Raw genomic sequence first — 21565 nt, forward strand, 5'->3', positions numbered from 1 at the left:
TCCACCTTTTTTTGTTTTTAGTGAAAAGCCTTGCTCTATGTATGGCATGCCAGCATGAGGAGACTTAAATGCCTTGTATGCTCCTCTGGGAAACTTAAAAGTAACCTGTCACCGGATTTGGGGCCTATAAGCTGCGGCCACCACCAGTGAGCTCTTATATACAAGATTCTAACATGCTGTATATAAGAGCCCAGGCCGCTGTGTAGAATGTAAAAAACACTTTATAATACTTACCTAAAACGGTTGCTGCGGTGGAGTTGGGCCATATGGGTGTCTCCTTTCTCCGGTACCGGCGCCTCCTCTTTTGGCCATCTTCGTCCTCGTTCTGAAGCCTGTGTGCATGACGTGTTCTACGTCATACCCACTTGCCCTGCTCAGGGCAGATCAAAGTGCGTGCGCAGGACCTCAATGCCGGCGAGTGTGGGTAACTTAAGACGCGTCATGCACCCCGGCTTCAGAAGGATGACAAAGATGGCCGAAAGAGGAGGCACCGGAGAACGAAGACACCCATATGACTAGTCTGCACCGCACCGAACGTTTAGGTGAATATTACAGTGCCTTGCGGAAGTATTTGGCCCCTTTGAATTTTTTAACCTTCTTCAGCGCTCTATTGGGAGACCCAGACGATTGGGGTATAGCTACTGCCCTCCGGAGGCCACACAAAGCACTACACTAAAAAGTGCAAGGCCCCTCCCCCTCTGGCTATACCCCCCCGTGGTATCACGGGTTCTCCAGTTTTAGCTTTGTGTGCGAAGGAGGTCAGACATCCACGCATGGCTCCACAGATTTTAGTCAGCAGTAGCTGCTGACTATTTCGGATGGAAGAAAAGAGGACACATATAGTGTCCCCAGCATGCTCCCTTCTCACCCCTGGATGGTGTTGTAAGGTTGAGGTACCTATTGCTGGTACGGAGGCTGGAGCCCACATGCTGCTTTCCTTCCACATCCCCCTGAGGGGCTCTGAGGAAGTGGGATCCTGCCGGCCTCAAAGCTCTGACGCCGGGCTCCATCCACAGACCCATTTGAACCTGCTGGATACGGAGCTGGAGTACCGTTCAGGGACATGGCCCTGCACCATTACAGGTACTCTGTGTCCCCGTACACACAGGCACAGCACACTCCAGACTTGCTGGGTGTGCTAGTGCGCCGGGGACAGTAAAGGGTTACAGTCACTGCAGCTTTGCTGAGTGACTTTGTGTTTTGGGAACTACCGCGCCGGACGCTCCGGGAGCGGCGGCGCGGCTGGGACTTGTAGTTCGCCGGGGACTGGGCGCCGACCGCGCTTTTACGGCGGCGGCGCTTATAACTCCAGTCCCCGGCTTCTGCGGCCTAGTGCCGCTTCGTTCCCGCCCCCTCCCTGTCACTCAGGGAAGGGGACAGGCGCTGAGCAATCAGCAGCGCCGAGGGCTGGAGCCTTATTTACATGCTCCAGCCCTCTCACTGCACTCTGTCGGACGCCGGATTCCCGCTCTGCCTTGGGGGCACGCCCACGGCCCGCCCCTCCTCACATGAGCTGGGGAAGAAGCCGGCAGCCATTACTGCAGAGCTCGGACTTTCGGCTCCAAGGCAGGACGGTGGCGATCATACACCCGCTTATAGGCGGGCGGTAAGCGGCACACATAGTGCTGACCACATATAACTGCAGTGTATACATGTGTTGTTTTTAACCACATAGGTCGCTATATGCCCGCTTGGGGAGCGACACATCAGCAGCAGGAAAGCAGGTGTGCTAAAGCACAGGCTTTCTAGGCTGCTTGTTTTGCACGACTGAGGTGTTCATTTGTGTTTATGCTGATATGCTATACATTGCACTGTACAGTCGCTAGTCTTAGCTATATTCTTCTGGAATGGCTAGACTACAGCAGCAGAAAACCAAGGGTGCTGGGGCACAGGTTTTTTTCTATGCTGCTTGTATTGCATGGGCTGCAGTGTGCATTTGTACTTGTGCTTGTATGCTATACATTGCACTGTATGGTCACTCTTCTGGGCTGTATTCCCCTAGATGACCAGTCTACAGCAGCAGAAGAGCAGAGGTGCCAGGGCACAGGCTTCTATGCTGCTTGGATTGCATGTGCTGCAGTGTTCATTTGTACTTGTGCTTGTATGCTATACATTGCACTGTAGGGTCACTCTTCTGGGCTATATTCCCCTAGATGACTAGTATACAGCAGCAGAAGAGCAGGGGTGCCAGGGCACAGGCTTCTATGCTGCTTGTATTGCTTGTGCTGCAGTGGTCATTTGTACTTTATGCCTGTATGCTATACATTGCAATGTACGGTCACCAATCTTGGCTATATACTTCTAGATAGCTAGTCGGCAGCGGCAAAAAAGCAACACAGTTTTCAGTGCTGTTTTTACTACATGGGATGCTGTTCATGACACCGTCCCATTGTGTGCATGCTCCCCTGTAGCACGTCGTCTGCCGGGGTCTCTAGCACTTCGTCTGCCGGGGCTCTACTAGTTGTGGCCAAAGAAACCTCCTGTCAACCCTGTCCATGGACAGGGACGGAGTAGTCATAATATAGAGACTTGCACCCATGGGCAATCTACTTGACCAAAAGGCAGCTCTTCAGGGCTTTGATACTGACATCGCTCTCAATCCGGATACACCGGGTGGTAACGCCATACGGAATGATCCTATACCGTCCATCAATGGAAGGTTGGATCTTTCTCCCTCAGCTCCCCCAGTGGAGATAGGAGACGAACAGGAGAAGTTCCTTTTCAGTATCTCACGCAGATATTGAGTATTTTTCTGGCCACGCTGACTTCAGAGAAGCAGTCCAGGAACACCACGCTTACCAGATAAGCGTCTTCTCCAAACGTTTTTAGGATACACGTTATCCCTTTTTTCCCCTGACGTGGTCAGCGCTGGACCCAGGGTCCAAAGGTGGATTCTCCAATCTCCAGGCTTGCATATAGAGCCATAGTTGCACTGGAGATGGGGCTTCACTTCAAGATGCCATTCACAGACAGATGGACTCTGGTTGAAATCTGTCTAGGAGGCTATCGGCGTGTCGGTTGCTCCGGCATCCACAGCCGTATTGGCAACCTAACCTTTTCTGCTGTTCTTGCGCAGCTGACCTTGAGCAGGGACATCTGTACCGCAGAGGCGTCCGTAACCCCGCAATGTCTGCACTGCGACTTACCCTGTTAATACTGTCCTAAAAGTACAGTCGAGGTTTCGGTCCTTCCCAAGCTCCGGCAGGTCCCAATTGTCCTCGTGCAAAAGGGCTACAAAACCTCAGACGGGCTCAGATTCCGGCCGGGCTCAATCTCGCCCAAGGAAGGCAGTCGGAGGAACCGCTACCAAGGCGGTCTCCTCAGGACTCTCAGCTCTCTCTCTCTCTCTCTCCGCATCCGCGGTTGATGGCAGACTCCCCCGCCTTTGGCGACATTTAGCTGCCACAGGTCACTGACCGGTGGGTGACGGACATTGTGCTCACGTGCACAGGACAGTGTTCTGTTCTCGTCCTCCGACTCCATTCTTCAGAACGGCCCCACCTCTCCACCGAGCAGATGCCCTGCTGCAGGCGGTGGACGCTCTAAGAGCAGAAGGAGTGGTGATCCCTGTCCCCCCTCGGGAACGAGGGCGAGGGTTTGTACTCCAATCTCTTTGTGGCTCCAAAAAAGGACGGTTCCTTCCGTCCTGTTCTGGTTCTGAAACTGCTCAACGACCATGCGAACGCCAGGCGGTTCCGGATGGGATCCCTCCGATCCGTCATTGCCTCAATGTCTCGAGGAGACTTCCTTGCCTCAACAGACATCAAAGATGCCTATCTCCACGTGCCAATTGCTACGGAGCACCAACGTTTTCTACGTTTTGTGATAGGAGACGAACATCTTCTGTTCGTAGCTCTGCCATTCAGTCTGGCGACAGCCCCACGGGTGGGCACCAAGGTCATGGCAGCAGTGGTAGCAGTCTTGCACTCTCACGGACACCCGGTGATTCCGTACTTGGACGATCTACTCGTCAAAGTAACCTCCCTCGAGGCATGCCAACGCAGCCTGAATGTTACGCTGGAGACTCTCCAGACTTTCGAGTGGATCATCAATTTGGCAAGGTCAAATCTTTCTCCGACTCAATCACTAACGTATCTCGGCATGGAGTTTCATACTCTATCAGCCATAGTGAAGCTTCCGCTGAACCAGCAGCGTTCACTGCGGACAGAGGTGCAGTCTCTCCTTCAAGGCCAGTCGCACCCCTTAAGGCGCCTCATGCACTTCCTAAGGAAGATGGTGGCAGCCATCGAGGCAGTTCTCTTTGCGCAGTTTCATCTGCGCCAACGGCAATGGGACATTCTCCGCCAATGGGATGGGCAGTCAACCTCCCTGGACGGGAAGTCTCCCTTTCCCTGACGGCCGAGGACTCTCTGCAATAGTGGCTTATTCCCACCTCATTGCCATAGCCCCCATCCTGGGCAGTGGTCACGACAGATACGAGTCTGTCAGGGTGGGGAGCAGTTTGTCTCCGCCACATGGCTCAGGGGACGTGGACTCAGCAGGAGTCTACCCTTCAGTTCGATGTGCTGGAAATCGGGGCAGGGTATCTTACCCTATTAGCTTTCCAAAAGTGGCTAGAAGGGAGCAGATCCGAATCCAGTCTGATATCTCCACAGCGGTGGCATACATCAACCACCAAGGAGGGACACGCAGTCAGCAGCCTTCCAGGAAGTCCGGCGAATCCTCATGTGGGTGGAGGACACAGCATCCACCATATCCGCAGTTCACATCCCGGGCGTAAAAAACTGGGAAGCAGACTTCCTCAGTCGCCAGGGCATGGACGCGGGGGAATGGTCCCTTCACCCGGACGTGTTTCAGGAAATCTGTTGCCGCTGGGGGGGGGCCGGACGTCGACCTAATGGCGTCTCGGCACACCAACAAGGTCCCGGCATTTATGGCACGATCGCGCGATCACAGAGCTCTGGCGGCAGACGCCTTAGTGCAAGATTGGTCGCAGTTCCGGCTCACATATGTGTTTCCACCTCTGGCACTCTTGCCCAGAGTACTGCGCAAAAATCAGATCCGATTGCAGCCGCGTCATACTCGTCGCACCAGACTGGCCGAGGAGATCGTGGTACCCGGATCTGTGGCATCTCACGGTCGGCCGACCGGGGTCACGGAATTCTGCGGCCCTGAACCTGACTGTGTGGCTTGTGTGTCCTGGATCCTAGCGTCTTCAGGATTATCCCAAGGGGTCGTTGCCACCATGAGACAGGCTAGGAAGCCCACGTCTGCTAAGATCTACCACAGAACGTGGAAGATTTTCTTAATCTGGTGCTTTACTCAGGGAGTGTCTCCCTGGCCATTTGCATTGCCTATCTTTCTTTCCTTCCTACAATAGGAGTTAGAAAAGGGCTTGTCGCTAGACTCCCTCAAAGGGCAAGTCTCAGCACTATCCGTGTTTTTTCAGAAGCGTCTAGCACGTCTTTCTAAGGTGCGCACGTTCCCGCAGGGGGTTTGTCATATCGTACTCCCGTACAAGCGGCCGTTGGATCCATGGGATCTGAACAGGGTTCTAGTTGCTCTCCAGAAGCCGCCTTTCGAGCCTCTGAAGGAAGTTTCCTTTTCTCGCCTGTCACAGAAGGTGGCGTTTCTCGTTGCGATCACATCGCTTCGGCGAGTGTCTGAGCTGGCAGCTCTGTCATCCAAGGCTCCCTTCCTGGTGTTTCACCAGGACAAGGTAGTGCTGCGCATCATTCCGGAGTTTCTCCCTAAGGTAGTATCCTCGTTTCATCTTAATCAGGATATCTCCTTACCGTCTTTTTGCACTCATCCGGTTCACCGGTATGAGAATGATTTACGTTTGCTAGATCTGGTGAGAGCACTCAGAATCTACATTTCCCGCACGGCGCCCGTACGCCGTTCCGATGCCCTTGTCGCTGGTACGCGCAAGAGGTTGCAGGCTTCTAAAGCCACCCTGGCTCGATGGATCAAAGAACCAATTCTGGAAGCCTACCGTTTTGCAGGGCTTCCGGTTCTTTCAGGGCTGAAAGCCCATTCAACCAGAGCCGTGAGTGCGTCCTGGGCGCTACGACACCAGGCTTCGGCTCAACAGGTGTGCCAGGCAGCTACCTGGTCGAGTCTGCACACTTTCACCAAACATTATCAGGTGCATACCTATGCTTCGGCGGATGCCAGCTTAGGTAGAAGAGTCCTGCAGGCGGCAGTGACATCCCCGTAGGGGAGGGCTGTTTTGCAGCTCTAACATGAGGTATCTCTTTACCCACCCAGGGACAGCTTTTGGACGTCCCAATCGTCTGGGTCTCCCAATAGAGCGCTGAAGAAGAAGGGAATTTTGTTACTTACCGTAAATTCCTTTTCTTCTAGCTCTTATTGGGAGACCCAGCACCCGCCCTGTTGTCCTTCGGGATTTCTTGGTTGTTTGCGGGTACACATGTTGTTCATGTTGAACGGTTTTTCAGTTCTCCGACGTTATTCGGAGTTAATTTGTTTAAACCAGTTATTGGCTTCCTCCTTCTTGCTTTGGCACTAAAACTGGAGAACCCGTGATACCACGGGGGGGTATAGCCAGAGGGGGAGGGGCCTTGCACTTTTTAGTGTAGTGCTTTGTGTGGCCTCCGGAGGGCAGTAGCTATACCCCAATCGTCTGGGTCTCCCAATAAGAGCTAGAAGAAAAGGAATTTACGGTAAGTAACAAAATTCCCTTCTTTTCCCACATTTTAGGCTTCAAACATAATTAGCAGGACTTGTAATACCCTACCACAGTCTTAATACTTCCTAACATTCTTCTAACTCCCCCATTCCTCCCTCTCTTTACCTATTCCCTCCCTCTAACAGCAGTTACATGTGGATTTTATATTTTCATTGTAACGCTATTACTATATTTATTAATGTTATGGTGAAGAATCAACAACAAGGGGGACATTGTCCTCTACATTAGACCTCACATGGCATCATTACAGCAAGGGGGAAGAAGTGACACAAGTGACCAGTGATGCCGGCCCACGGATGCCCACCGCAGAAGTGACAACCAAAGGTCATAACTGGGCACCAGAAAGGTTCTGCTCATCATCTCTAGGTGGCATCCAGCAACTACCATCAAGTCACATAAAATATGTTGGGCAAAACATCTTAATTATTGGGCTTTTTCCATTATAAATAGTTGTGTAGATGTTCATTGTCTTAATGTGGAATTATTTATTTCATTACCCAGGTGCTGCGTGCTCTCCATTAAGAAGACAATTGAGTTGTCCCTGAGGAATTCTCGGTAAGCAGATTCATACGGCAATTTCGGGTTTCCCCATTGATGGTTTTTTTTTCTGTTTGCATCAGTATGTTTATCCCCAGCTTCTATACTAGATAACTACTGGGTTCCAAAAAAAAAAAAAAAGTAGTACCCATTGCCCTAGGAAGGTGGAGCCTGCTTACCTTTTAAAGGATGTGTCCATCCCATAATTTCATCAATTCCTCCATCTTCTGGGTAGGGATATGTTTTTGATTGGTGGGATCCCAGTGTTTGGACCTTCAGCAATGAAGAAAATGGTGGTCCTGAGCCCCCTGTTTTGTTGTTTTTTTGTTTTGTTTTTTAAACATCTTTTTTATTCAAATTTTTAAACATAACAAAAAAAATTAAACAGTCAATTCCATGGTCAAATAGTAAACATCAACATACACGAGATTGATTTGTTCGTCAATGCAACTGTAACTGTAAACCTTGCATAGGAAGAAAAAATAAAAGGTATCACAAAAGAATAAGAATGTGAGTGTGAACCCTTCCACAATTATGTACTTGCTATGGTGTCGACTACCATCTCCATATGGTACATGCCAAGTGTCTAATGATGGTCCCAAAACCCCCAATGTCCCTCCCAGGTCTTCCAGACAATACCATTCTGTATGGCGGAAAAGGCTAATGAGCCCCCTGTTTTGAATGGAGCATGCATTCAACTTAGTCTATGGGTGTGATGTACCTTGAGTTCTCCATCATTTCTATAGATCTCAGTGTTCCCAAACTCCAGTCCTCATAACCCCCCCTCCCCCCCCCCAACAGATCTTGTTTTCTTCGTCGCTCCATTGGGAGACCCAGACGATTGGGTGTATAGCTACTGCCTCCGGAGGCCACATAAAGCATTACACTAAAAAGTGTAAGGCCCCTCCCCTTCTGGCTATACACCCCCAGTGGGATCACTGGCTCACCAGTTTTCGGCTTTGTGCGAAGGAGGTCAGACATCCACGCATAGCTCCACTGTTTAGTCAGCAGTAGCTGCTGACTATATCGGATGGAAGAAAAGTGGGCCCATATAGGGCCCCCAGCATGCTCCCTTCTCACCCCACTGATGGTTTGTAAGGTTGAGGTACCTATTGCTGGTACGGCGGCTGGAGCCCACATGCTGTTTTCCTTCCCCATCCCCCTGAGGGGCTCTGAGGAAGTGGGATCTTACCGGCCCCAAAGCCCTGAGGCCGGGCTCCATCCACAGACCCATTGAACCTGCTGGATGTGGAGCGGGAGTGCCGTTCAGGGACATGGCCCTGCACCATTCAGGTACTCTGTGTCCCCGTACACACAGGCACAGCACACTCCAGACTTGCTGGGTGTGCTAGTGCGCCGGGGACAGTAAAGGGTTACAGTCACTGCAGCCTAGCTGAGTGACTTTATTTATTGGGAACTACCGCGCCGGACGCTCCGGGAGCGTCGGCGCGGCTGGGACTTGTAGTGCGCCGGGGACTTAGCGCCGACCGCGCTTTTACGGCGGCGGCGCTCATAAATCCAGTCCCCGGCTTTTGCGGCCTAGCTCAGCTTCGTTCCCGCCCCCACCCTGTCAATCAGGGTAGGGGAGAGACGCTGTACAATCAGCAGCGCCGAGGGCTGGAACCTTATTTACATGCTCCAGCCCTCTCACTAGACACTGTGGGACGCCGGTTTCCCGCTCTGACTTGGGGCACGCCCACGGCCCGCCCCTACTCACACGAGCTGGAGAAGGACGCCGGCAGCCATTCCTGCAGCCCGAGCTGAGAGAACGGACTCTGGGCAACCAACAGGAATAGGGCGACCACACACCCGCTTATAGGCGGGCGGTAAGCGGCACCTGGGGTGCTGACACTAAATACCGCAGTTTGTCTATTTGTATTTAAGTGCACTGCATAGGTCGCTATTTCGGGCTATATGCCCTCTTAGATGGCGACACATCAGCAGCAGGAAAGCATGGGTGCTAAGGCACAGGCTTTCTATGCTGCTTGTATTGCACGTACTGAAGTGTTCATGTGTATTTATGCTTGTATGCTATACACTGCACTGTACGGTCACTAGTCTTGGCTATATTCGCCATAGAATGGCTAGACTACAGCAGCAGAAAAGCAAGGGTGCTGAGGCACAGGTTTTTTTCTATGCTGCTTGTATTGCAGGTGTTGCAGTGTTCATTTGTACTTATGCTTGTATGCTATACATTGCACTGTATGGTCGCTATTCTGGGCTATATTCCCCTAGATGGCTAGTCTACAGCAGCAGAAAAGCAGGCTTTCTATGCTGCTTGTATTGCATGTGCTGCAGTGTTCATTTGTACTTTATGCTTGTATGATATACATTGCACTGTACGGTCGCCATTCTTGGCTCTATAAGTCGGCAGCAGCATATAAGCAACACAGGCTTTCGATGCTGTTTTTGCTGCATGTGATACTGTTCCACGGCACTGCTCCCCATTGGGTGCAATGCTCCCCTGTAGCACTTGGTCAGCCGGGGTCTCTACTTGACGTGGCCAAAAGAACCACCTCTCAACCCTGTCCAAGGACAGGGACGGAGTTGCAATGGGATAGAGACTTGCAGCCCGGACAGGCCATGGGCAATCTGGTTCATTGCTCCCTGGCCACCCTCACCTGGATTAAAAATCGGTGCTCCGGGGGGGTCCCAGGAGGCTCTCTGTATGATGAGGTAGACGTAGCTCATCAGGACTTTGATCCTGACACCGCTCTCACTCCGGATACACCGGATGGTGACGCCATAAGGAATGATCCTATAGCGTCCATCAATGGAATGTTGGATCTTTTCTCCCTCAGCTCCCCCAGCGGAGGAGTCAGCTTCACAGCAGGAGAAGTCCCATTTCAAGCTCAAACGTATATTGAGTATTGTTCTGGCCACGCTGACTGCAGAGAAGCAGTCCAGGAACACCACGCTTCCCAGATAAGCGTTTTCTCCAAACGTATTAAGGATACACGTTATCACTTCCCCCTGACGTGGTCAGGCGTTGGACCCAGGGTCCAAAGGTGGATTCTCCAATCTCCAGGCTTGCGGCTAGAGCCATAGTTGAAGTGGAGATGGGACTTCACTTACAAATGCCATTGACAGACAGATGGACTCTGGTTGAAATCTGTCTGTGAGGCTATCGGCGTGTCGGTTGCTCCGGCATTCACAGCCGTATGGGCACCCTAAGCTTTTCAGCTGTTCTTGCGCAGCTGGTCTTGAGCACAAGTACATCTGTGCCGCAGGGGCGTCCGTAACCTCGCAATGTCTGCATTGCGACTTACCCTATTAATGCTGTCCTGGAAGGACAGCCGAGGTTTCGGTCCTTCCCAGGCTCGGGCAGGTCCCAATTGTCCTCGTCCAAAAGGGCTGAAAAGCCTCAGAGGGGCTCAGCTGCCGGCCGGGCTCAATCACGCCCAAGGAAGGCAGCCGGAGGAACCGCTACCAAGGCGGTCTCCTCATGACTCTCAGCTCTCTCATCTTTCCGCATCCGCGGTTGATGGCAGACTCGCTCGCCTTTGGCGACATTTAGCTGCCACAGGTCACAGACCGGTGGGTGAGGGACAGTGTGCCCACGTGCACAGGACAGAGTTCTGTTCTCGTCCTCCGACTCGATTCTTCAGAACGTCCCCACCTCCCCACCGAGCAGATGCTCTTCTGCAGGCAGAAGGAGTGGTAATCCCTGTTCCTCTTCAGGAACAAGACACGGTTTTCCTCCAATCTGGTTGTGGTGCCAAACAAGGATGGCTCTTTCCGTTCCGTTCTGGACCTAAAACTGCTCAACAAGCACGTGGAGGCCAGGCGGTTCCGGATGATACCCTCCGCTCCGTCATTGCCTCAATGTCTCAAGGAAATTTCCTAGCATCAATAGACATCTAAGATGCTTATCTCCACGTGCCGATTGCTACAGAGCACCAATGTTTTTCTACATTTCGTGATAGGAAACGACCAGCTTCAGTTCGTAGCTCTGCCATTCGGGCTGGCGACAGCCCCAAGGGTGTTCGCCAAGGTCATGACGGCAGTGGTAGCAGTCTTGCACTCACAGGGACACTCTGTGATCCCTTACTTGGACGATATACTTGTCAAGGCACCCTCTCAAGAGGCATGCCAACTCAGCCTGAATGTTGCGCTGGAGACTCTCCAGACGTTCGGGTGGATCATCAACTTCTCAAAGTCAAACCTGTCACGACCCAATCACTAACGTATCTTGGCATGGAGTTTCATACCCTCTCAGCGGTAGGGAAGCTTCCGCTGGACAAGCAGCGGTCACTACTGACTGGGGTGCAGACTCTCCTTCAAGGTCAGTCGCACTTCTTAAGACGCCTCATGCACTTCCTCGGGAAGATAGTGGCGGCAATGGAGGCGGTTCCGTTTGCGCAGTTTCATCTGCGTTCACTTCAATGGGACATTCTCCGCCAATGAGACGGGAAGTCAACATCCCTGTACAGGAAAGTATCCCTTTCACAGACGGCAAGGACTCTCTGCAATGGTGGCTTCTTCCCACCTCATTATCACAGGGAAGATCCTTCCTACCACCGTCTTGGGCGGTGGTCACGACAGACGCGAGTCTGTCAGGGTGGGGAGCGTTTTTCTCCACCACAGGGCTCAGGGTCCGTGGACTCAGCAGGAGTCCACCCTTCAGATCAATGTTCTGGTAATCAGAGCAGTGTATCTTGCCCTACTAGCCTTCCAGCAGTGGCTGGAAAGAAAGCAGATCCGAATTCAATCGGACAACTCCACAGCGGTGGCATACATCAATCACCAAGGGGGGACACGCAGTCGGCAAGCCTTCCAGGAAGTCCGGCGGATTCTGATGTGGGTGGATGCCACGGCCTCCACCATATCCGCAGTTCACATCCCCGGCGTAGAAAACTGGGAGGCAGACTTCCTCAGTCGCCAGGGCATGGACGCAGGGGAATGGTCCCTTCACCCGGACGTGTTTCAGGAAATCTGGCGCCGCTGGGGAAGGCCGGACGTCGACCTAATGGCGTCCCGGCACAACAACAAGGTCCCAACCTTCATGGCACGGTCTCGCGATCAAAGAGCGCTGGCGGCAGACGCCCTAGCGCAAGATTGGTCGCAGTTCCGGCTCCCTTATGTGTTTCCACCTCTGGCACCCTTGCCCAGAGTGCTACGCAAGATCAGATCCGATTGCAGCCGCGTCATACTCGTCGCCCCAGACTGGCCGAGGAGGGCGTGGTATCCGGATCTGTGGCAGCTCACGGTCGGCCAACCGTGGGCACTACCAGACCGACCAGACTTACTGTCCCAAGGGCCGTTTTTCCATCGGAATTCTGCGGCCCTGAACCTGACTGTGTGGCCATTGAGTCCTGGATCCTAGCGTCTTCAGGATTATTCCACGGGGTCGTTGCCACCATGAGACAGGCTAGGAAGCCCACGTCCGCTAAGAACCACAGAACGTGGAGGATATTCTTATCCTGGTGCTCTGCTCAGGGAGTGTCTCCCTGGCCATTTGCATTGCCTACCTTTCTTTCTTTCCTGCTATCTGGGTTAGAAAAAGGTTTGGCGCTCGGCTCCCTTAAAGGTCAGGTATCGGCGCTATCCGTCTTTTTTCAGAGGCGTTTGGCACGCCGTCCTATGGTGCGCACGTTCCTACAGGGGGTTTGCCATATCGTTCCCCCGTGCAAGCGGCCGTTAGATCCATGGGATCTGAACAGGGTACTAGTTGCCCTCCAGAAGCCGCCCTTCGAGCCTCTGAGGGATGTGTCACTTTCTAGACTATCCCAGAACGTGGCTTTTCTGGTAGCGATCACATCTCTTCGGAGAGTGTCTGAGCTGGCAGCGCTGTCATCCAAGACTCCCTTCCTGGTTTTCCACCAGGACAAGGTAGTGCTGCGCCCCATTCAGGAGTTTCTCCCGAAGGTGGTATCCTCTTTTCATCTTAATCAGGATATCTCCTTGCCTTCGTTTTGTCCTCATGCAGTTCATCGGTATGAGAAGGATTTACATTTGTTAGATCTGGTGAGAGCACTCAGAATCTACATTTCCCGCACGGCGCCCTTGCGCCGTTCGGATGCACTTTTTGTCCTTGTCGCTGGTCAGCGCAAAGGGTCGCAGGCTTCTAAGGCCGCCCTGGCTCGATGGATCAAGGAACCAATTCTTGAAGCCTACCGTTCTGCTGGGCTTCCGGTTCCATCAGGGCTGAAGGCCCATTCAACCAGAGCCGTGAGTGCTTCCTGGGCATTACGTCACCAGGCTACGGCTCAACAGGTGTGCCAGGCAGCTACCTGGTCGAGTCTGCACACTTTCACCAAACATTATCAGGTGCATACCTATGCTTCGGCGGACGCCAGCCTAGGTAGAAGAGTCCTGCAGGCGGCAGTTGCCCCCCCGTAGGGGAGGGCTGTCTTTGCAGCTCTAACATGAGGTATTTCTTTACCCACCCAGGGACAGCTTTTGGACGTCCCAATCGTCTGGGTCTCCCAATGGAGCGACGAAGAAGAAGGGAATTTTGTTACTTACCGTAAATTCCTTTTCTTCTAGCTCCTATTGGGAGACCCAGCACCCGCCCTGTTGTCCTTCGGGATTTTTTGGGTTGTTTCGGGTACACATGTTGCTCATGTTGAACGGTTTTTCAGTTCTCCGATGTTACTCGGAGTGAATTTGTTTAAACCAGTTATTGGCTTTCCTCCTTCTTGCTTTTGCACTAAAACTGGTGAGCCAGTGATCCCACTGGGGGTGTATAGCCAGAAGGGGAGGGGCCTTACACTTTTTAGTGTAATGCTTTGTGTGGCCTCCGGAGGCAGTAGCTATACACCCAATCGTCTGGGTCTCCCAATAGGAGCTAGAAGAAAAGGAATTTACGGTAAGTAACAAAATTCCCTTCTTCAGGATTTCCTTAGTATTACTTGGGAAAGACATTTCTGATGTCTTGATGATAATTCCCTCACCTGTGCAATACTAAGGAAATCCTAAAAACGTGATCTGTTTGGGAACCATTGTCATAGACCATGAATTGGGTGCCCCTGTGGAGTGACACAGACCCTTGTTTTTCAGATCAGTGGTGGGACCTTAAGCAATCACAACTTATGATCCATCTTGTGAGTGGTGATAGTTTGTACTTGTCCAACAACCGCTATAAGTGAAGCACTGTGTATGTAATCCTTGCCTGCTTTCTTGTAGGACATGTCCTGAGTCTGCCTCTAAGGTGACAGATAAAGAAATCTCTTCCATTGACGACCTGGAGGAAGGACAGCTGGTGGAAGGTTTCGTTGGCGCAGTTACAGAAAAAGGGATCTTTTTCCGGTGAGGTTTTTTTATTGGCAGGTTTTCTCACCTCGGACATTTTTATGGTGCATCCGTAATTTTTTGATAGATATGCGTCAAACCTATGAGACCAGCACTTGCCTCACAGCCTCTGTGAATGTTGTAGTGGCCGTGCATGCTCGGTTCTCTTCATTTACTTCACTGGTTTTCAGAAAATGGCTGTAAACATCTGCTCCGCTGTGCTCGTAAGGCTTCCATAGAAATGAATGGTCCCTCCCTGGGAGTAGCACCTTTCTACCAGCTGGTGTGAGTGCATGTGGCACCTGCATCTATCGGACATCTAGGGCCTATTCTTTGAATACGCCCCATATATTTGAATGAGTGGTGCAAATCGATTCGCAGAACCGGTCCATCGGCCATGTCAGAATTCTGGGACCTGAGAACTTCCTCCTCCCTCCTGTACCTTTTGTTGAGTTGACCTGGTGCAGTGTCACATGTGCGTCACGCCGCAACTATGACTTGACACCAAGACAGCTAATCAAAAGAAGAGCCACGGATGACGCAAGTTAGGAGACTTCTCAAGGCTCCCTCCTAGTGGCCAAAGATTACTGACCTGGGTCCTGGGAATCGATTCGCCCCAACTCTAGAGAGGATATCTTTATTATTGTGACAGATCGGTGATACCCTATTATTCTTTATCGCAGGTTATCCACCTCCATTGTTGGCCGCATCCAGTTTAAGCATGGCAGTGGTTACTTTATCGAAGATCCCCAAAAATATACCACCTACATCCCTGAAGGAACCCTGCTTACTGCCAAAATTTTAACGTAAGTTGTCCTTTAAAAAAGAGAGGTGAAATATTAGATGCGTAAGATGCACATGTAATGAATGTGTTTCCTTTCTGTAGAATCGACAGGCAGGAGAAACGTCTGGAGCTTTCACTTCTCTCTAAGGATACGGGAAAACCAGATGTGATTCCGGAGTCTGCAGGTTTCCCTTTAAGGGTCAAAAATAATTTAAAGAGGAGGAGAACAGATTCTGAAAGTGAAGCCAAGGTATTTCTATTGCTTATGTGTCTCCTCTATGACCAGGATCCAAGGGGATCTGTTTCTCCTTTTGGAGAGTGACATGTCTAGCATGCCTGGGTGAGGAGGCTTATGAGCCATGCAATGCTCCTCTGCAAAATTAAATTACCATATATTTCGTTTTATAAGACGCACCCCAAATTTACAGAAGTAAAATAGGAAAAAATAGTTTTTAAAGTTAAAATGAGGGTCCATCTTACAATCCTAGTGCGTGTTATAATATCTCAAGGTGGGGGTGGAGCGGCTCAAGAGGGTCACAGAAGGCAGGGTCGGCGAGATTGCAGGCTCGGAGAAGGGAGTGTCGTGACTCAGGAGGGTCAGTGGACAGAGGGTCGGCGATACTGCGGGCTCGGGGGTGTCGCGGCGGCGGGCACCATTAATCTGAGGGCTAAATTGAATCATCCTTGGTTGACAAGATTGACTTCAAGAAAATTGTCGTGGAGGTGACGCATGAACAGATAGGACTCCACAGCCATCTTCTTGAAGTCAATCGCATCATCTACGGGAAATTCATTGGAGCCCACTGCATCACTTACCCTCCGTCCTGTGACCTTCTGAGCCGCTCCACTGCACTAACGCCCCTCCTATGAGCCCTCAGTATCGTCGAAACTGCCTTCTGTGACCCCGCTCCACCACCGCCGCTTCAGTAAGCCATATCCGTATTATAAAACGCACCTCCATTTTATCCCCAGTTTTGAAAGGGGGGGAGTGAGTCTTATCTGGAAAATACGGTAAATGGTCGATATTGACTTTTAAGGTGGTTACTTCCAATACGTGTCACTAGAGTTAAAGTCCTCTTCCTCTCTGAAAAGGGAATTTGCACACTCTGTGACCAGGAGATGGCAGCACTGAGTGCATGGACATCTTATATAGCAGCTGCTGATCTGAAACAACGGTCCCATTGAGTGATTCTGGCACTTGTCACTCTTGTCTTGGTGACTGCTTAGTTCTCTCTAATGCAATGAATAGATTAGAGATCGGTGTCAGGCAGCGACTGATCCAAACCTACAAATAATTGAGCAAATGAACACTTGTACTGTTTGTCCAATTCATTCACTTTTCAGACTTCATCATCTAGGGACGCCTAAAAGAGTTTTCCCAGTTTTAGAACACCTTCGTCTCTAAGCTCTGGTTGTTTATAGAAAACGCAAAACTGCTTTACTCACCCTTCCCGAGTTCAGCGCTAAATCTCCGTCACTGCTCCTATTGTCTGGTATTGTCTGCAGTGATAATGTCACTTTGTTGACCAGGGGCTAAGGGCACAACAGATATTATTAAGCTATCAACCAGTGAGCATTGCGATGGGGTTACTCACTCAGCTTGCTTTTTAGAGGTAACAGGAACACTTTTCATTTAAAAGTCCAGCTGGTTTATTCACACCACATAAACCACAGTTCTAATCACATAACACAAGCCCTTATCTGGCTTCAAGGAACATCAACACTGTTTCTGACCATTTCACTGGTAGTCGCCCACTCAGGTTCAGATACACTTCTCCTTCGAAGTATCCCAGTGGAGGTGTCTCGCGCTCCAATCGCTGACCCCGATCAGTACACAACCCCTCTCTGAGGTTCCTTCTTGGATCCCTTTAAGCTAAGCCATTGATCACACCAGTGCAGTTAGTCAGACCAGCAGCACAAAGTGAGGGCACCAGCTGTGTTGGGTAATTGGTTTGCTTCCATCAGTTTTTGTTGCTAATTTTGTAGTTTTGCCAGTATTTGTGCTTTATCTTCTATTGTTATTTGTTCTCTAAAAAGAAAAAAAGAGACGAACCAAAAGATGACGAGGACAGTGGTGTGGACGTTTACTGCCGAGAGAATGAGTCAAAGCGTGAAAAAAGGGACCAAGAGGTGAGTCACAGGATCTGCTCTCATAGCTGAAGACTGAGACAAAATAATACTAAAGAAAGGCAAAACTCAGAGTTTATAGCCTTACATGAGGCTACTTAAAGGGGTGCTCAGTATCAGAGGTCCAGCCTCCGAAAGGCTAGTTAAAAGGGGTGATGTCTCAGAAATTGGGACCCTAGAGATGAGATGAGCACTTTATATAATTCTGCAGAGTGAGACAGTTCTTCATCGAATGAATGAGACAGTAGAGTGCTTCACCGGATGCCGTATTATGGATAAACTCTACGTACCGCACCGTATGTAGATACACGGCCACCGGGAAGCCATACTGGCTATGCCTACATTCGGATTTTAAGCCTATACAGTAAAATAAGGGTTTTATATGGTGCCCAAAATCATGAACGCAATTCAGGTAAGGTTATCTATATACAATCTTGTTTTGTATAGATGTCATTCCTGCTTGGCTTTGTATTAGTTACCTAATATTATTTTTTCTGTGATCTTCAGAAAACTCCTGCCCCTCGGCTTCAGGTCTCTTCTGGGTTTTCCTGGGATGTCAATTTATACAACCTCAAAACTTCCATAGCTGGAGAAATGAACAGCAGCACCGACAGTGAAGATGAAGACGACAAAGTTGAAGAAAAGACTAAGGTACTAGGAGCTTATGTTACATTTTTCAGATTTGAGTGGTCTTTTTTTTTATTTTTTTATTTTTTTTTTTTATCATCACAAAATAAGCCCCAATATGAGATATCTGTAAGACATTCCTAAATATCTGATAGGTTGGATGACTATCGGAAGACTGACGATATTGTTGCACAAATTTGGCCACGTGCAGTATGAAACCGGGTGTACGCGTCCCGGCTTCTGAGAGGTCTAGTGCGCATGATCGGGAGTGCCAAGACTTTGGATCAGTGGTGACAGCAGACATGGGTACGCGGGTTACCGCTGATGATGCTGCATTGAATAGCATGTTAGCACTCCCACAGGGGTGTGCTAACATGCTAAGAAGGCGGAATGACTGCAGGAACTAACGTTTCTTTATCGTTCCTTTGGGAGACCCAGACCATGGGTGTTTAGCTTCTGCCTCCGGAGGACACACAAAGTACTACACTTAAAAGTGTAGCTCCTCCCTCTGAGCTTATACACCCCCTGGTAGCCAGTCCTAGCCAGTTTTATTGCTTTGTGTCAGGAGGCATACATCCACACATGCATTCTCATCTGATTTCTTTGACTTTTGGAAAGAGTTTGAAGAAAAGCGGGTCCATGTCTGGACTCCCGGCATGTCCCTTCTCACCCCACTGTGTCGGCGGTGTTGTTAAGGTTGATTTACAAGGCTGCAGCCTTACATGCCGCGCTCCTTCACCATCCCTTCTGGGCTCTGGCTTGAAGTGGGAGCCAGCACGGTCTCCATGCCTGGCAGGAGTCCGGTCTCCATCCACAGCCCCTTGAGGATTCTGTTGGACCGGAGCACTCATACCCAGGGACATGGCCCTGCGTCTCAGCAGCTAAGTACCTGAGACGTTTATGTTGGGGGTCCCGGTTCTTTATTGTAAGGGGAGAGTATGCTGTATGTGATTGTTTTAACTTTTCCGGCGGGTTCTCTAGGTTTTGCCTGAGAACCGCGCCGATGGTGCCTGCTTGTCGGCCTCGCCGCTTAAATTTAGGCCCCGGCTTCACCGGAGGCCTAGTTTCATTTTCCTGCCCTCACATGTCACTCATGCAGAGGGACAGGTTCGGCTCCTCCCGGCGGCCGTTCTACACAGGGGAGGGACACTCCCCACTGCTGGGGCGTCCCTCCTTCCCTGCAGGTCTCTATAGCACTCCAGTTCCCGCTTTTTTATAGGAACGCCCCATTTCTCAGGCAGAGTTCACTCTGCTCTGGGACATCCTGCATTCTGCATCTCTGCTGAGGTGCTGCGCACTGGGGGACCGGGCTCCGGGATCTGGAGGGCACACAACACCGCGCTCAGCGGTCTGGTAAGCCACAGCCGGTCTCCGGTTGTGGACCTCTGTATATTCTCCCTGGGGTTCATTCTCTGCAAAGCCCCCACTCCAGCAGCATGTCTCACACAAGGAGCAAGGCTCCAAAGCTTTATGCTGCATGCACTGCATGTAAGCTCCTGCTGCCTGAGCCGAGCATTTATCCACACTGTGATGGTTGCTCTAACTTGGCGGTGCCACAGCCTGGAGTCTCACCCCCAGTGGTCTCTCAGGCTGCTGCTGCACCTGTGACTGAACCCCCGGCCTGGGTAGAGTCCTTTTCTAGGTCCATATCCCAGTCATTTGCTGAGTCCATGAGACTTTTGTCCAGGACTTTGATGAATATGCATCAGCCTCCCTCACAGGGTGCCTCTAATACTCTTGACAGAGGACTCCTATCCTCTGACCTCCGTCCATCGGAGCTCACGGAGGATTCATCATCTGATGCCAGACCCCGTCCTTCTAAGAGAAGGCGCAGGGTTTCCCCCCCCTCCCCATCCTACGGCTCTGTCTCAAGAGCTGACTCTCAAGATGAGGAGGATGCCCTCACTGGGGGCTCGGAGGCTATGTATCCCATCGATTTCTCTGAGGGTGACTCAGATCTTAGTGATTTGATTGCTTCTATTAATTCTGTGCTGGATCTCAATCCGCCAGTGTCAGAGGAGCAACTCTCTTTGGCAGAAAAACATCAGTTTACCTCGCCTAAGAGAGTGAAGAGTGTGTTCTTTAACCACTCCAGTTTTCAGACCGCTGTGACCAAACCCAGGGCCTGCCCTGACAAACGCTTTCCAAAGCGTGGTTCTGATGACCGGTTTCCATTTCCACCTGAGGTGGTCAAGGAGTGGTCTCACTCCCCAAAGGTAGACCCTCCGGTGTCTAGGCTATCAGCCCGGACCGTTGTGTCGGTGGCTGACGGCACCTCACTTAAGGATTCCACTGACCGTCAGATTGACCTTCTGGCCAAATCTGTGTATGAAGCTGCGGGGGCCGCGTTTTCCCCGACTTTTGCAGCAGTTTGGGCTCTCAAAGCCATCTCTGCTTCTCTAGAGGAGATGCATTCCCTCACCAAGGAATCTATGCCTGAGATGGTTACCTTAACTGCTCAGGCTTCAGCTTTTTCATCTTATACCATGTCTGCCATGCTAGAGGCTGCTCACCGCACTGCGGTGGCTTCAGCTAATTCTCTTGTTATCCGCAGGATTTTGTGGCTTCGAGAGTGGAAGACAGATGCTTCTTCCAAGAAGTTTCTTGCTGGGCTCCCTTTTTGCTGGTTCACGGCTGTTTGGTGAACAGCTGGATGAAATCATTAAAGAAGCTACTGGCGGGAAGAGTACTTCCATGCCACAAACCAAGACCAGGAAACCCGCCCAGGGTAGGAATCAATCGAGGTTTCGTTCCTTTCGTTCCTCCAACTGGTCATCCTCTAAGCCTTCCGCCTCGTCCGCTAACTCAGCCAAGGATCAGAAATCCAACTGGCGCCCAAAAGCGCGTCCGCAGAAGACCGCAGGAGATTCTGCCACTAAGGCAGCTTCCTCATGACTCTCGGCCCGCTCCAGCCACGTCCTTAGTCGGTGGCAGGCTCTCCCACTTTGGCGACGCTTGGTTAAAGCAAGTCTCCGATCAGTGGGTGAGAGACATCATATCTCACGGCTACAGGATAGAATTCTCTTCCAGCCCTCCAAACAGATTTTTTCTCTCAACTCCCCCCTGCTCCAAGGCCGCCGCCTTCTCACAGGCCGTGGCGTCCTTGCAGGCAAACGGAGTGATTGTCCCAGTTCCCGCTCTGGAACGGTTCAGAGGTTTTTACTCAAATCTCTTCCTAGTTCCAAAAAAAGGACGGTACCTTCCAGCCCATCCTGGATCTCAAGCTTCTCAACAAGCATGTCCGGGTGCGGCATTTTCGCATGGAGTCTCTGCGATCAGTCATTGCCTCTATGACCCAAGGGGAGTTCCTGGCGTCCATCGACTTCAGAGATGCCTATCTACATGTGCCAATCGCAGTGTCACATCAGCGTTGGTTACATTTTGCGATAGGAGAGGATCATTTCCAATTCGTGGCTCTCCCCTTCGGGTTAGCCACGGCCCCTCGGGTATTCACCAAGGTCATGGCGGCAGTGATTGCGGTCCTGCACCTCCAGGGGTTAGCAGTGCTTCCTTATCTGGACGACCTTCTGGTCAAGGGTACATCCAGCGCAGACTGTCAGCGGAGTGTTTCGCTCACTCTCGCC

General features: G+C 51.1%; 1 protein-coding gene across 1 annotated transcript in view; it reads left to right on the plus strand.

The window, feature by feature from the left end:
- Nucleotides 1-21565, plus strand: part of PDCD11 (programmed cell death 11) — a 254756-nt gene that overhangs the window by 195176 nt on the left and 38015 nt on the right. The window contains exons 26-31 of the mRNA XM_075348616.1: nt 7175-7228; nt 14339-14461; nt 15127-15249; nt 15330-15477; nt 17265-17357; nt 17862-18005. Coding sequence (XP_075204731.1) covers nt 7175-7228; nt 14339-14461; nt 15127-15249; nt 15330-15477; nt 17265-17357; nt 17862-18005 — 685 coding nt within the window. The remainder of the gene's footprint in view (nt 1-7174; nt 7229-14338; nt 14462-15126; nt 15250-15329; nt 15478-17264; nt 17358-17861; nt 18006-21565) is intronic.

The sequence above is a fragment of the Anomaloglossus baeobatrachus genome, chromosome 5, assembly GCF_048569485.1.
Source record: "Anomaloglossus baeobatrachus isolate aAnoBae1 chromosome 5, aAnoBae1.hap1, whole genome shotgun sequence".
Taxonomy (NCBI): domain Eukaryota; kingdom Metazoa; phylum Chordata; class Amphibia; order Anura; family Aromobatidae; genus Anomaloglossus; species Anomaloglossus baeobatrachus.